This window comes from Eleutherodactylus coqui, chromosome 8 (assembly GCF_035609145.1).
Source record: "Eleutherodactylus coqui strain aEleCoq1 chromosome 8, aEleCoq1.hap1, whole genome shotgun sequence".
Lineage (NCBI taxonomy): Eukaryota > Metazoa > Chordata > Amphibia > Anura > Eleutherodactylidae > Eleutherodactylus > Eleutherodactylus coqui.
The window spans coordinates 127,596,848-127,613,554 of NC_089844.1; the positions used below are offsets into that span (position 1 = coordinate 127,596,848).

At 44.4% G+C, this 16,707-nt stretch overlaps 1 protein-coding gene across 2 annotated transcripts in view; it reads left to right on the forward strand.

Moving 5' to 3' along the window:
- The window catches only part of BAIAP2L1 (BAR/IMD domain containing adaptor protein 2 like 1), a 95,805-nt gene that overhangs the window by 39,510 nt on the left and 39,588 nt on the right, over window positions 1-16,707 (forward strand). For both annotated transcript variants that reach the window (XM_066576376.1, XM_066576377.1), the window contains exon 3: window positions 5,819-5,905. In XM_066576376.1, the coding sequence (XP_066432473.1) occupies window positions 5,819-5,905 (87 nt within the window). The remainder of the gene's footprint in view (window positions 1-5,818; window positions 5,906-16,707) is intronic.

Genomic DNA, 16,707 nt, shown 5'->3' on the forward strand with positions numbered 1-16,707 from the left:
TAGCTGTCGAACAAACTAGCATTCAGTTATCTGTTGTGTATGGCCTGCCTTACCCCCTGACAGCGTGCAAGCTGTCCATAGATTCATGCATGCTAAGGGAAGACAAATCTGATCTCCTGTGTTATGCCTAATACAGGGCCTAAGAGAATAGTGCATGGACTCAAAGGACAGCAAAGACACCCAGTGCATGCGCTGCACTGGGCATAGCGTAGTGTTATCGTTTTGCAGGGAGTGTTCCTTTAAGATACGTTCCTACTGCACATTCTCTGACAGCCTTCATTATATGCCATAAGTTTACATAATGTGTCCTTCTCGGCATGCAATGCTTGCTTCTATGTAAATCTCGTCTGTCATTGCACGCGGAGAACTGTTGTTTTTGTACATGAGATTCTGGATGTCGTCCCAAAATGTGAGCATACAGGTGTGTAGTTTATATGCAGAGAATTTACATGCAGTATACATATGAGTAAGAAAGGCAAAAACTAATTTACATAGCACAAAAATATCGCAATGACTTGGCGTGCCAAAACACGTGTCTGAGGTCACGGATGACATTATTGGCGGAGCAGCCAGAGCTGTAGCTCATACTCGGGGGGAGTGAAGCAAAAGGACTTGTCCATGTGACAATCTGATTGTTTGCAATGTGAGGAAATCTCACCAACTGGTCTGTCAAAGCTCAACTACACTAAATGGTCATTTTATTAGAGACACCCATCTAATTGTGCGTTTGGCTCTCCTTTTGGCCTTCAGCACCGCAGAAACTTGATCCACAGGTATCAAAGGACCCAGAAACATTCCCCACACCATTACTCCTGTTTGTTAGAACGATTCTTGACAACCTCCTCTGACCCCTTCCGTTGTTTTACGTCCACAGGATCCCCTTTCACGGGATGTTTTACCTTCGGTCACGCCATTCTCAATATACCCTTCACACCACTGCAAAAAAAAATAATCAAGTTCAGCGGTGTATGGAATCCTGGTCGCAGCTAGTCTATCACCAATGACCAGGTCTCGTTGGAAGTCGCTCAGATTTCTCAATGTTCCCATTCTAATGTAGAATCGCTCTGAAACTGGTCCATGGAAAGTCTGCTCATTTAATATTGTCGCACACCTGGGTCACAGGTGTAATCTCTGTACAGGAGAATGGAAAGGAACGGGGTCTCTAATAAGGTGACCATTCAGTCTTTACTTGTCTTTACATGTATGGTGGTGATGGATGAACTATTCCAATTTTGAAGTATAAGGCAAACCTAATGTTTGTAGGGAACTGATAAAGAACCTCGTGCAATGGCCCATACTGGCTGCCTGCCGACCACAATGCATAGGGCGTGCGTGTGGCATTTAAGAGCAAGCATTTTCCCTTTCATTATCGCCATGCCTGTGGTTATCTCTGCATTGTGCCAGCCTTCGCTTTATTTGACTTTAATCACTGGTTAATTGTTTTACTGTACCAGCGTAGAATGTAATGTCAGCCATAATAATCATAGGATCAAGCTGGAAGAAATAAGCAGCGGAGACCGCATTCTCTTATGTACCTGAGCCATATTCAGCCCCCACATTGCTTGGACCAGAGTATCTGAATATACATGTATAATGCAGCATCACCAAAGTGCAGATTCCACATTTTGCATTGAGAGGGTTCAAAGAAGGGCAACTAAATTAATCAAATAATAATGAGTGGGAGTCCTGGAATACCCAGAGAGGCTATCAAAATTGGGATTATTCACCCTAGAAAATAGACGGATAAGGGGCGACCAAATAACTATGTATAAATACATTAGGGGACAATACAAGGATCTCTCCCATGATCTGTTTATACCCAGGACTGTGACGGTAAGAGGAAGACATCCTCTATATCTAGAGGAAAGAGGGTTTCGTCACCAACACAGAAGAGGGTTCTTTACTGTCAGAGCAGTGAGACTGTGGAACTTTCAACGTGGTGATGGTGAACTCAATAGGGGAGCTCAAAAGGGGGGCTAGATGTCTTTTTAGAGCGCTATGATATTACAAGATATAGACATTAAATAACCAAAAAAGGGTTGTTGATCCGGAGATCTTCCGACTGCTGGGCTTGGAGTCGGGAAGGAACCTTCTCTGAAGAGTGTTGATCCAGGGATTATTCTGACTGCCATTATGGAGACCGGAAGGCGTTTTCCCCCAGGATGGTGTAAATTAGCTTCTGCCTCATTGGGAGGGCGGAACCCGGCTGACCTGGATGGACATTTGTCTTCTTTTCTGCCTAACATACTATGATCAGAAGCTTTGGAGAAGCAGGAAGCCTGCTGTTGTTCGGTCCCTACAACACAGGAGCGATCAGTTCTTGCTGTGAGGACATGAGAGAGGGGATTCCCTCTGCACACATGCCGGCTTAGAGGCATGCAGAAAGGAAGAGATGTGCATCCCCTCTGTATGTCTGTGATTATAGATCACTGCTAAATGTGATCTAATGAGCTGTTACTATTAGATCACTGTTATCAATGATCTGTATGTGAGGACAGCATGGAACATAAACTTTAGACCAAGCATTTGTTAGGGACTGCACTGCACTCTACTGTTAACACAACTCTTCTCAGTAAGGCCGCCTGTCCACGGCCGCGACAGAATTTCACTAGCGATATTCTGCCGTGGGGCAGTAGAGGGGAGGACTGTAAAGTCTCCACAGTGAGCCTATCTAATTGATAGGTTCATCGAGGAGAATCGCGGCATGCCGCGATTTTAAACACGCGAGCGGAGAATCGCTATGATTCTCCGCTTGTGGACATCGGGGCTGCGCTTTTCATAGTTATCCTGTAGAAATCGTGTCATGCGAGTTCTGCGGGTAATTTATCGCCACGAATCTCGCTATGACATCTCGCCCATGGACAGCCAGCCTAAGAAAAACCAAGTAATCTTGTAGATGTGATACCTTTTAATGTGGCTAACAAAAGTACATGATGATATACCGAGCTTTCGAATCTACTTGGGGTTCTTCTTCAGGCTAAGGAAGAACCCTAAGCAGGTTCAAAAGCTCGCTATAACATCATGTCTTTTTTTTAAGTCCTAAAAAGGTATCTTACCGCCAAGATTACTTGATTTCTCTTACTAAGAACAATCACACTTTGCTCTACTGGCTAACACTGTACCAAACCCTTTTTTCTTTGTACGCAACTGTGCATTTGTTACGAGGCAATTCTTGATAATGGTAGCAGCCTAATGGTCACCAAGACTTTTGAAGGCACCAGAGGATCCTTATAGAAGAAGCCGGTTCAACTCCGCAATGTAAACTTAGGTGGGCATGCCATCGTAGGGAGTTATCTTCATTTGACCTTGGGTGGCACAGAAGGTTAGAGCAGTCAGCCATCGTAGATACAACCTGACCTCCATAAGCATTTGTGCTATAGTGCACGCTCCTCTGGATCCCAACAAGAGGCTATTGAAGTGTTTTCAAAGTATTCTACAGTTGATGAGGCAGTTTCCGCTGAGTGTAAATGTAACCAATAAGCTCATGACCATTGTACATGACTGTAACTGCCAAGCTTAAAGTGCCTCTCGGTAAAGAGAAAATAAACATCCTTGCATTAAAGTGTGTGACATTCCAACACCTGCATTCGAGAGTCTTGCACTTTCTAAAGGCTAGACTTGAGATGTTCTGCTTCACAGTGTAGTCCGCTTGGCTGATCTGCAGTCGCTCCCCCTCGCTTCTCCTTCATGCTTCAGGTGCAGGGGGCTATAGCTCATCATTTACCTGACTGCTGACCAGAGCAATCCTCACCGGCCAAGAAGGAAACCAATTTTTGATTCTTTTTATGGATTGTTGAGATGTAGTTTCATAGTCATATTTTATAGGAAACTAATTTATAGGGGAAGTTCAGGCTAAGGAAATAAAGTGTGCTTTTAAACAGCACCACTCTTGCCCATGGGCCTGGTCTGGTATTGCTGCCCAGCCTCAGCCATCAATTCACATGTAATATCTGCATATCAGGTTTAGTAAATTGTATAAATTTACTAAATGTTTTTGTATTAAACAAGTTTTCCCACTTCTTTAGTTTAGCTGTGCAAGGAAAGCGTTGAAGGGACCTCAGTCCCTTCATTCTTTGGATCAGCAGAGGTCCCACCACTACCAGTCATCATGCTATGACATATTCTAGCAGTGTGCCACAACATTGTAAGATGAGAAAACCCATTAAGTCTAAGGCTCTGTTTACATCATGTCATAGCCTTACATTGGAGGTAAATGGCTGGAGGAGTTCCAAATGGAAGGCCCTAACATATGGCTAGAAGTTGGCCATCAACTCCTATGACCACACAGCATTGTGCATGAGGGGGGGTTGTGTCACGAACGAGTGTGTTATGATCACGTGGGCAAACTAAGCACGGGGCCCACACAATCATGACCAAAGAGGACTGGGTACGCACATGGGTCACACAGGTTTCATGCAGCTGGCCCTGGCTATAGGGAGGTTGACTTGGCCCTACCTAAGCTGGGACATTGCCCCAATAAGGGCAGCCCAGCGGTCTTCGGATCTGGGCCCTGGTTGATCCTAGGAGCCACGCACCAGAACAGGATGCATTCACATGCCACCTGGCAGGGACTGAACAACAGGACAAACAGAGACAGAATACACAGCATACGGCAGCCACAATGCAACCACTGGTAACAGGTGATAAGCTGAATATAAATACCAGGTATTAGTTGACGTTTTGTACAAAACATGAAAGCTAGCAGGCCACTTCACGGCTAGTCCTTACACTAACCAGGAGTCCAGCAGAACCGGACACAGTTCACACCGAACGCTGCAACAGGAGACAGCAGGTCACACAGCAAGCTGACACAGAACTGACAGAATATAAATGAACAAACGGACATGAAACGCAAGGCACAGATCACACAGCAAGCTGCAACAAAACACAGATAGCAGGTCACACAGCAAACTTCAACAGACAAGGATTCATGATTGCTCACTCTAGGGGCCATACAGAGACTGACTAGTAGCTGGGTTTATATGTGAGCACAGACCCAGGAGATTGACTAGCAGGAAGTACCACACCCAGCCAGCTCAATCAATTAACCCTGTGAGGACTGTGCTGCTAGGAAGCTTAAAACTACAGATCCCAGCAACACACTTAACAGAGTGTTCAGCCAACCGCTTTCTAAGGCTAGGGTCACACTAGCACTATGGGGTTCCAGATCCGGCATATGCCAGACTTCAACCGTGCTAGATTGACCTCATTCATTATGATGGGGTCTGGCTTTGATCATGTCACCTGGCACTTTCCCAGTGTGCTGTACTATTTTTGTCAAGGACTTTATGCTGAATCTGTACCGTAGACCCAAAACCGAGCCTCCAGCGCAGGTGCAAACATGACCTAAAGGTGCCTTTATGCGGGCTGATTGTTGGCGCCAAGCATTCCCCAGAATGCTCATTCACCCAACAGTCTGGCTGTGTTAAGGGACCAGGAATCGGCCTCGTTGCTATCAGCTGATCGGCTTGTTTACATGATCATAATAATGCTCGCTGATCAGTGGTACATCTCCCCATGTCAGCAGGGAGATGTACATCTGGCCTATGGGGGCCAATGATCCTTTGTCCTTAAAAGCTGATTTTCGGCCCATGCAACAAGAAGAAAAAAAATGCAATGACTGCCGATCAACGTGTGCGTCACTTGCTGTTCATTACACCAGGCAGAGAATTCAGCCCACCAGAACTGCTGGTGTAATTACTGTAAATAATTTACGCTCCAGAAATCTGATTACTTTGGAACACTTTTAATAAATTGACATTTCAGATCTCATTTTACTAACTTTGTGGGTTTTTGTTTTTTTGTGTTTTTTTTGCAGCAATGGTACAAGCAGGAAAAGCTTATTATGATATGGTGGCCAAGGTGGGAGAAATGACCAGAGTGTCTCCAGTCTCCAAGGAGCTCGGTAAGTTATGTTCGGCTGCCATTACTCCTACATACGTAGCTCTATCCGAGGCGGCTAAAGGGCCTCAGTGGGTCTCCTCCAAGGGAGGTGACAGTACATGCCTGGCCTCTTTTCCCGTAGCTTTTGCTACTATATTTTGTAGCGGGGAGCCTTTTCCATGACATCCATATATACTAATAGGGTATATAAAGAGGGCTGTCATGAGCAGGCAACGTCTATAACTCCTGGCAGGATGTATAGTGGTGCACCTGATCATACAGGACATAATTCAGTGACTTTCTGCACCTCCGTCTTCTAGTTTAAGGTGTGGTTGGGAGCAAACAGAATAGTGCAAACATTGCTGGATTCCTTTGGTCAGATGAAGCAGCAGAACATTTATTAAATGGCGAAAATACAAAGTAAGGTTATATATACAATGAAAGTGGTACTGTTTCAAATGTTTTGGCTACTGTGGGGTAAATGTCCAGCCACCATGGGAATCGGGGAAGGCAGATCCATAGTGATCGGCTTTTATTTCCGATGGGGTTTTCTTCATGACACTACTTAAGTGGACATTAATTGCGTTAACACCTTTCGCAATGACAGATTATGTGATCAGAAATAAAATTAGAACAAAGGCAGCGCTCCAAGGATCAAAAGTGCAAAAAATCTCCGGACGGGGTAACTCACCTGGTGTGATCAATCTACCCTGAATCGGCAAATCGTCACAGCTCAATCCAAGATGGCCTTACAGAATTAATTCCGTCGGCAGGGGGGGGGGCGCCTTGACATTTTAGAAATCTACCAAAGGATATATATTATCCTAAATAAAATGGCGTTGACCTGCCACTATGGATCTGGATTTTAAGATACAACGATGACCGTGTGTTCAAGGTGCACTTGGATTCCGGGGGGGGGGTTCTCTATATTGGGGACCACCCTATGAAGTAAGTTCAGTCTTAACATATTTTATCTAATTGTACCCCACACTGTTTTTATCACTTTTGACCCCTGGAGCGCTGGGACTTATTTCTTATCGAGATCAGGTCACAAAAGAAAGGTCCAAGTAGACCTAGGTGTTTGTTAATGGGATGTACTTGTATGTTACCTGCAAGGAAGTTACTCCAGACAATGGACAAAGAGGAAGAGAAATGTATGAGATCAGGTACTATCCATAACACGGTGACAATATTTACCGCAGGGTGTTTTTACTGTTGGCTATAACCTAGACTGAAGCATTGATCAGAGCAATGATACAGTAACTGGTGTTTCGACAACGCCATCATGACATGTGTCACTTTTCAGTAAAGGGCAGATGATCGTAAATGAACATTCATCCACTCAATCATCTGCCCGTGTGAAGAATCATTTATGTGAGGCTGGAAATCATCTGTCGTCGGCAGCACTTCTCTGTAAACTGGGATGTGCTGCCAACAACAGGGGAACTCCATGTGCCCAAAACATCATTCAGTTGGGCACATATAGTAGTGCTGATTGCTCCATGTAAATGGGCTGAGCACAAATCGGCTTGCAAAAACATTGATCAGCACTCATTCCTGCCAGTGTAAAAGGACCTTTTGGGCTTTAGGCCCCTTTCACACTAGTATTTTACCTCCGTGGAGCTTTTCTGTCTCTGTTCGGTTTTGGAGCAGAAAAAAACTGAAATAAACATTTCCGTTTTTGTTTTTTTTCCCTTATTGATTTCAATGGGTTTTCCATTTTGCTTCAGGTCTTTTACTAGAACAAATGGCGCTTTCATTGACTCCAATCACCGTTTATGTACAATACGCAATGAAATGACGCTCATGTGAGCCTGCCCAAAGGCTCAATGGAGGCAAAATGCTAATGTGAAAGGTGTCTTATTCAAATTCCTATTTCAGTCAGTATTTTGCATCAGTATTTTGGAACTTGAACAGAGAAAAGGTATAATGGGAAGATTTGTACCTCTTCCAGATTTTTCACCCACTCCTGGTTTTGGCTTACAAATCCTGATACAAACACTGACTGAAATCTGGAAGTGCGAATGAGGCCTTGCTCCAGGCACCATGACTGCTATTACTACTACTCTTACTATGATCCGTAATTTGACTTTACAACAGATTTTTAGATACTCAGCAGCTATCCCTAATATAAAAGTCTACTGCAGGGGCCAAAACTGGGAGCTCTAACCATAACTCCATGGCCACTAACTTTAAATCTTAAACCCTTGTGAGTACAGAGTGAGAGGTTACTTTATATTCCTCTTTCCGATTTCAGCTCCTTTCATGCTTAAGGCCCCCTGTCCACGACCGTGAATTTGTGGTAAATCGCCGGTGAATCATGCAGGCTGAAGCTTTCCATAGCGTTGCTATGGAAAGCGTCAGCCCCGTGTCCCGATTCTCTGCGGTCAGCCTATCTATTAGATTAGGCTGACCGGCGGAGATTCATGTGCGGCTCCTGCTCCCGGGCGGCGGCTCACGCGTCGGAGATCTGCCACGGGACTTCGCAACGCCCGTGAACAGCCGATTTAAAAGTTGCCTATCCAGGTTTGTGACTTGAAACTTTAATGGAATCTTGAAAGGAACAAGATTTGGGGTTACTGTGGGTTTTTTTTGTTTTGTTTTGTTTTTACAAAATCGTTTATGTGGTTTCTTCTTTTTCTTCCTCTCGACTTCACAATACTATAGTAATGGAGTCCTTCGCTGTGGAAAAACGCAGTGAAATAGAAGGTCGCAAACTTTCTTCCCCGCAGCGGAAATCCGCCGCAGAATCGCACATGTGAGCACTGACAGGCAGAAAAACCATTAGGTTCAATAGAACCTAATAGCTGCGTTATTCCGCTGTCGAATCGCCCTGTGTAAAGGTACTTTTAATGCAATTATTTGTTCAGATTTTCACTAGAATCAGAATGTAAATGTCTTTGTTATAGCAGAAAATATTTTAGAGTGGACGCTCCGGTTGTACAAACATTAAAACTCCTCTCTGACGCAAATCAGTTTTTGCCGAAGATTTATCAAAACTGTTGCCAAAAAAGAGGAAGAGTTCCTCTTGGCAGCTAGTTTTGATCACTCTCTCTTTGTATCCAGATACACCCAATTCACAATGTGAACGTTAACACCCAGTTGTCAATTTATTCATGCATTTCCGGGAAGAATAACAGAGGAACAGCACAATCCAGAAAATACTCTCCACAATTTTTGTTTTATGGGGAAAATAAGTAGTTACTAAACCAGACCTGTCTTTTTTAGACCAAGCTAAATGTCCTCTGTTTAAAGGTGTTTATCTGCTAGGGTAGGTACTAAATGTTAGAACATTGGTTCCCCTATTGCTGGGATTCCCCCTTGCAGATAGGACCCAAATCCCCATTATTCTTTACCCTCATGTCTGGTGAGGAGCAGTTGTATGGAGTGGCAGGCAAACATTAGTGCCACTCCATACAGATACAGTGGCTTCTTCTAAAGAGTAATGGAGATACTGATTAATAGGAACAATGGAATCCTTTCCTCAATGGTATTCATGTGGGGCGCTTCCATTAGCTGTTATGTGAGAGCGCACCCTTTCCAATCCACTGTCTGACCTCTGAAGACATTATGATTTAAGGCTGTACAGCTCCGATGTTGGAAGACATCCGTCGGGGTTCTCTTACTGTATATTGCCAACCTCTCTGCTGTCGAGGGCCTATCCAATGTGTCACCTAATGCAGTACTGGCTTTAGCCAGCAGATAGCGCTGTTGTATAACGGTAGAAAAAGAGTAAGCCCCCCTAGGAAAACCAGGATACAAATTGGATTGGAAAGGGTTAACAAGACCCTATGTTGATTTCTTGATAAGTACTGCAGCCTCAGCTGATCCAAGCATTACGGGCATCTGAAATAATGGCTTCCGTTTTTCTATAGATACCACAAGTCCGTGGCAATACATAGAAGGGTTCTACCTGGATGGAGTCTTATGTAAATCTATATAACCAGGCTGCGCTCCGCACTGCAGGCTTATTCCATAGGCTTAGCATGATATCCTAATCTGTTTTTGTGATTTTCTACTTGAAGGAAGGTGAATGAGCGTGTGATTTAGGTTCTCAGTTGCGCGGTCTTACTCATGTTTCATATTATTCAATAGTGGAGCTGTCAGCATAATTGTACATAATCATGTTTGCTCACTGATTTTGTCATCTTTGACAGTTCTTGCTATTGTCATCGAAAGAATAGAGAAATGTGTAATTTTTGAAAACTGCTCAGAGAAAACAATTAACCTCCCATCACCCCCTCCCGTTCTGTCGGTGCCTGGTTTCCCCCCTCTCCACCCCGGTTCTGCGGTGCCTGATTCCCCTCCACCCCCCCACCCCCCACTGCCCTCCACTTCGTGCTGCAGGATCGATGACTGCTGTACATTTGGGTTGCAGAGGGACATATGGCCATTGCAGCTAATCACTAGTGATTAACTGCAGAGGTCACAGTGTCCTCACTGCTGCAGGAGGACTAGGGAGCAGCAGGATCCTAGAGGGGGGTATGCTGCCTGTTATATTTTTCCACCACCCTGAGCAAGTTTCCAAAGAATTAAAAGGCTTATCCAGCCCTAATAATTAGGGTTGGGCAATTTTGCCTAAAATTGAAATCTCCAGAAGCTAAAAATATTAAAACACTTAACCCTTTCCAATCCACTGTCTGACGTCTTATTACGTTCTGATTGAAGCTTGTACAGCTACAATGTTAAAAGACGTCCAGCAGGGTATTCTTACCGTCTATTGCCGGCCACTCCGCTGTCGGAGCCTCTCTGGTGCAAACACACTGGCTTTAGCCAGCAGATGGTACCGTTATATAACAGTAAAAAGAGAAAGCCTTTTAGGAAACCCTAAATGCAAAATTGGATTGGAAGGGGTTAAGACTTTTTTTTTTTAATTAACATAAGGGAATCGCATTCACAAAAATTCCTTATTATATAATGATTATTAGAAATGAATGGGACAATTCGGCTGATCAGTACTTATCAAGGAATTGCTGTGCATGTAATTCACTTATATAAAAAAAAAGAATGGGGTACAGACTTTCTATAGGACAGAGCTCCTCCTCTCCCCCAATCTTCCCAGCCCTCCTCATCAGAGCCCCATGAACTATCCACACCACGAATCATTTCCCATATACTGTCCTCTCCTCCAGTCATCACAGCCTCCACATACTCTCCTATTCCCTAGTCATCCTAGCCGCCATGTACCTCCTCTCCTCCGCAGTCTCATAGCTGTATGTGATGAGCTGGGAGATATGCTCGATTCTTGCACGGTCTCCTGGTCATCACCGTCCAGCTTCTCTTCCCAGTGTCCTACAAACTCTACTTAGCGGTAACGTCACTTGTTCAAACATCGGCTCGTCTAAGCCCTCAGTGTTGTAATAAGTTTGCTCCGTAGAAAGTTATCTTTTCTCCATTTTTCAGGGTGGATGAAGATAGGGCTGGTATGTAATTGATTCCTTATCAGTTGAAGGTCCCCAGGATGGACATCCGCATGGTCAGCACCTGGGTTACCTATAGGCGCTGCTCCTAGATGGCACTGCCGCTGAATTTACTTGCACGGTAAAATGGCTTCTCATAACACCATCTATCATTTACGAACAAAAGGTTTTCCTAATGCAAGAATAAGCAGAGGATTGTTCCAGTGACCCTGGTTTACAAGTAGATGAGTCTGCAGCCAAGTATGAGAACTCTTCATGACACTCGGTGATCAGCGTTACCTTTCTACAGCAGAAATTAAATTCTTAAATCGAGCAGAAGATGAGCTCTCCGGTACAAAACCGGTATCTCTAGTGAGATGAGCCAAGATATGCGACTCGTAGCCTGCCAAGATTGTAAATCATACCTGTAATACCCAACTCGATCACCTGATCCACATTTTGCAGGCGCTTTGGGTTTTTACATTTATATGCGTCGGTTGTGGATATCACGACACAAGGGTGCGGTTATATGGCGACTCATACACAATGGTGCCACAAATGTGACTTCACCGCAGCATGTTAATAACTATCAAACATGGCGTTACAAGTCTGGCTGAGATTTAGACAAAACCTAGAAACTGGTCGACTTCCTTTAAAGGGGTTGTCCCGCGAAAGCAAGTGGGGTTATACACTTCTGTATGGCCATATTAATGCACTTTGTAATGTACATCGTGCATTAATTATGAGCCATACAGAAGTTATTCACTTACCTGTTCCGTTGCTAGCATCCTTGTCTCCATGGTGCCGTCTAATTTCAGCATCTAATCGCCCGATTAGACGCGCTTGCGCAGTCCGGTCTTCTCCCTTCTGAATGGGGCCGCTCGTGCCGGAGAGCTGGTCCTCGTAGCTTCGCCCCGTCACGTGTGCCGATTCCAGCCAATCAGGAGGCTGGAATCGGCAATGGACCACACAGAGCCCACGGTGCACCATGGGAGAAGACCCGCGGTGCATCGTGGGTGAAGATCCCGGCGGCCATCTTGCTAAGGTAAGGAAGAAGTCGCCGCAGAGCGGGGATTCCGGTAAGTACTAAACGTTTGTTTTTTTTTAACACATGCATTGGGTTTGTCTCGCGCCGAACGGGGGGCCTATTGAAAAAAAAAAAAAACTTGTTTCGGCGCGGGACAACCCCTTTAAGTACAAGCAAGACTCTGTCCTCGTATCACAACTTCAATATGTTGTATGTTGTGTCGCTTCTGCAGTGTCTTAGGCCCCCTGTCCACGGACGTGTATTCGCCGGCGGTAAACCGTCGGCAAATCACGCCGGCCGATGCTTTCCATATAATTGCTATGGAAAGCGCCGGCACCTGTCCACGAGCCGAGAATCATTGCAATTCTCCGCTCGCGGCGGGCAATTCGCAGCATTCCCCGATTCTCTGCAGCCAGCCTATCAGATAGGGCTGACCAGCGGAGATTCGGCGGTGATCTGCCGCGGGACTTTGCAACGCTCGTGGACAGGGGGCCTTAATGTTATTACCCCTCTCTATCTATGTAGTGGTGTGTGGTGAGTTTTTTTACTTATTCGATTGCCCAATTATTGACCTGAAGAAGCCACAACTTTACACTTGCGATTATCAACGCCAAATATACTTATTAGGTTAGTAGATAATCCCATATTACAGTATACAATCTTAAAGGGGTTGTCTAGTTACCAGACCATTACTAGACAATATTTCCCCTATAGCTCCAACGGTGTAAAAATAACAAAAAAAAAAAACTACTTACCCCTCCTCTGTTGCTCGGATCCAACGCTGTAGCCCCGCTAGCCTCCCGGTGTTTGTTGTGCGAGATGATCTCACTGGAAATCACCTGACCGCTGCAGCCAATCAGAAGCTGCAGTGTCACCGTTCTGAACACCTAGCATGGCACCCAGGATGTGAGCGCTGATGTCAGGAGAACGGGCGGTGACGCTGCGGGCCCTGATGCGCGGCAGCAGTTAGGTGGCTTTCGGTGACAACATCTTCCACAACAAACACCGGGGGGGTTGGTAGGGCTGCGGCTCTGGATCTCCATGGCAGGGAGGGCTGAGTACTGCTCTTTTTGTTAATTTTTAACACCGTTTGAGCTATAGGGACAATGTTATCCACTTACTGGACAACCCCTTTAATTTTTGCAAAGATATAATGTGTGAACCAGCTGAGCATAAACCAATTTATACCAGGACAATCTTTTTAGCTTTTATGTTTGGAGTCTGTGCCAAGGTTTCTTAATTGATTTTTGTATTTGGATCTCAAGGCTTTTCAATATGCAAGATTGGCTTAAAGAGCTCCTCCAGAAGGTCAGCTTATCAATGTTTAAGTAACGGCTTGTTCTTTAAAGGGTAAACTGTCACCTTGTGAAGTGATGGCAAATCAGTAGGACCCCCTCCGATTCTGAGAATGAAGGAGTCACAGCTCAATTTTAGCTTCTGAGAATGAAGGAGTCACAGCTCAATGTTAGCGCTCTTGGCTTCCTGACTGTGTAGGGAACTGCATTGATTCGGAGGATGCAGTTCCTGGCAGAGGGGCCGGCTGGGGTACGACTTTATTTAGATCTGAGTCTTATTTGGGCTTACACCATTCATTTGTGTTCCAGTGCTGCTTTGTCTATCAAAACTGGGCTGGGAGAATTAATGAAGGGGGTGCAATGTTGAACTCGTGTTTCACCTCTTCGTTCTCAGGATCGATGGTGTTACAAGAGCTCAGACCCTGAATAATGATAAAGTAATGGTATAGCCTAGCAATGCGCCATCACCTTACAATCTTATAATTTGGGTACTTAATGCCCCCTTAACTATTGTCTTTTCCCCCATAATTTCATTATGGCTCCATAGTAGTATGCTATCACTTTACAAGCTGGGAATATCTCTTTAAGCTTGGCCCCCATGATTCCATAATGGCTCCAAGCTGAAGTTACACATTAAAGGAGTTTATCTGGACTAAAATTGGAGAGCTATCTTCAGGATAGGTCATCAGTATGGGATCAGTGGGGTTGACCACTTGGGACCCCTGCTGATCAACTGTTTGAAGAGGCTGCAGCACTTGAATAGCTTTGAGCTGCTATACCAGGTGTTGCAGCTACAAAATGTACGGCACTGTGCCTGATATGCGTTAAAAGGGCCGCGCCACTTATCTGAGCACAACAGCCTCTCTAAACAGCTACATCTCTAATATTGATAACTTAGCTATAGGTCATGAATATTTACGTTTCCGGAAAACCCTTTTAAAGTGCAGTAGATATCTGATAAAGGTCGGTCTATAATTTCTGTCTAACAAAAGAGCTTTCTATTAACGTTCACTCTGGAATCCTTTTTTATGCCCGTTTAGTTATAAGGTTCTCCGGCAAATCTGTGTGTTGGAGTTGGGCAGTATGGGCTCTAAAAAGGGCTAATGCAAAAAAGCAAGACTGTCCATATAGATGCTGTACCAGTGGCGCATTAAGTGCATACGGCTTTATATTAAAGACACTTAGGCGTGTTATATGCTGTATTAAGCCTCATATGTTGCTGAGTGCTAAGGCAGCATAAATGCAGTCCTAAGCTCTCGCTCACAACCTGAAGGTTGCGGATTCAATCCCTGCATGATTCAGGTTGTCGGCCCAAGGCAGATTCAGCCCTCCATCCTTCCAAAGTCAGTAAAATGAGTACCCAGCTTGGTGGGTATGAATTACATGAAAGCGCTGCGGAATAAGTTGGGGCTATACAAATAACAAGATGTAATTCTTTTTTTGATGCTTCTTTTAAGATGTTGTATTCGTCTCAAGGAGCAATTCTTCTAGCAGATATCAGTGGGTAGTATGGACTCGTAGCAGCCTGTGCCGTAATATAGCTACATACACTATCTAATATGGCAGTGTGCACGTGGTTGAGCACCCTTTGCTGTTTGCAGATGATGGAACAGTTTAGTATTTCACACTCCCTTTATGCAGCCTTTATACAGTCACCAGTTAATAAGTACATTGTGAATTGTAACCTGAGGTTGATAATCTCCACATCAGCACTATTCATATCCGCCGTGCAGGCGTATTACTCGAACATTCTTTACAAGAGTCACTTTCACAAATAGCTGAAAGTGAGAGCCGTAAGCAAGGGGTGCATTAATATTTATGGGGGACTGCCGGACTTAACCGAATACGAGCGCTTGACTATTTTCAGTAGTCCCGTAGAGGAGCATGGAGTGGCTGTGTACATGCTTGTCACTGCTCATTCAGGCTCCTCCTCACTGCAGAGGGGGGGACACGGGCCACTGTTCTCAGGATTGGTCGAGGTCTCGACATTGAGATGTCCACCGATCAGACTTTTATCACCGATCCTGTAGATGGGTGCTAAAAGTTAAGGCCCATTTATATGGAACGATGATTGCTCAAAAACCGCTAAAAAGCGATCATTTGAGCGATAATCGTTGCATCTAATCGTGCACTGCTAGCTGATCGTTAAATTCAGTCTTATCAGCAGTTCTCTATGGGTAGTGCTGATAGCATTGTTTCCCTTCAGAGAACAAACTAACTGAAAGCAGATGAGAGCCCTCGGGCTATTAACTGCTTTCAGCTTAGGCTTCATTTGCACGGTAATAAGCTATTAAGTAGCTGAGTAACTACTTAATAGTTTATGCAAAATAATCGCTCAAAGCTGTCACTCAAACTGTCGTTTGAGCGATCATCGCTCCGTGTAAATGGGCCTTTAATCTTTGGAAAATCCCTCCAAAGGGGTTATGTTGCCTTTTTTTTTTTTTTTTTTTATTATAGGTAACATAAGTAATACTAAATGATGAAACATTTTTCTCATCTGTTTTTTAAAAAATTCTACACCTAGAAGATAAATTCTACAGGGGTGGCCATCATATCTGAACTGCAGTTAACAGCATTTTTGCGCGGGATTATTGTCAGGCGCTTAGGCACTCGACAGTCATCGCAACGGTCCAGTGCTTTCATTCAGGAGCAATAACCCTTCTGTGAATGGAGGTGGACCAGGCCAGAGATCTCTTCCGGCCGCCAGGCTCCATTCAGAGTAAACAGGCAGTTTATAGATTAATGACTGCCTGTTTACTTGGGCCAATCATTGTTTGATTTTTAATGCTTGCCTAATCTGAATGATGGACAGTAAGTAGACAAATTATCGTTTGTTGTTCAGTCCTCAGCCATGTTTACACTGAAATATTACTTGTGCGTTTCATATAATCCAGCGATAAACTGATCAATAATCGTTGCGTGTAAAGGGGCATTCGCTTTACAGCAGTCTAGTGAACCATAGAAACAATAGACTAGAGGGGACCCATTGATTTCTGTGGGAGAATATTGTGGGCGAGGAGGAGGTGAGCTGTGACCTCACCTGTTATAAATGGTAGATCTTCTATTATCTATATATAGTTGTCGCCTTTCATTGTAATCCTGT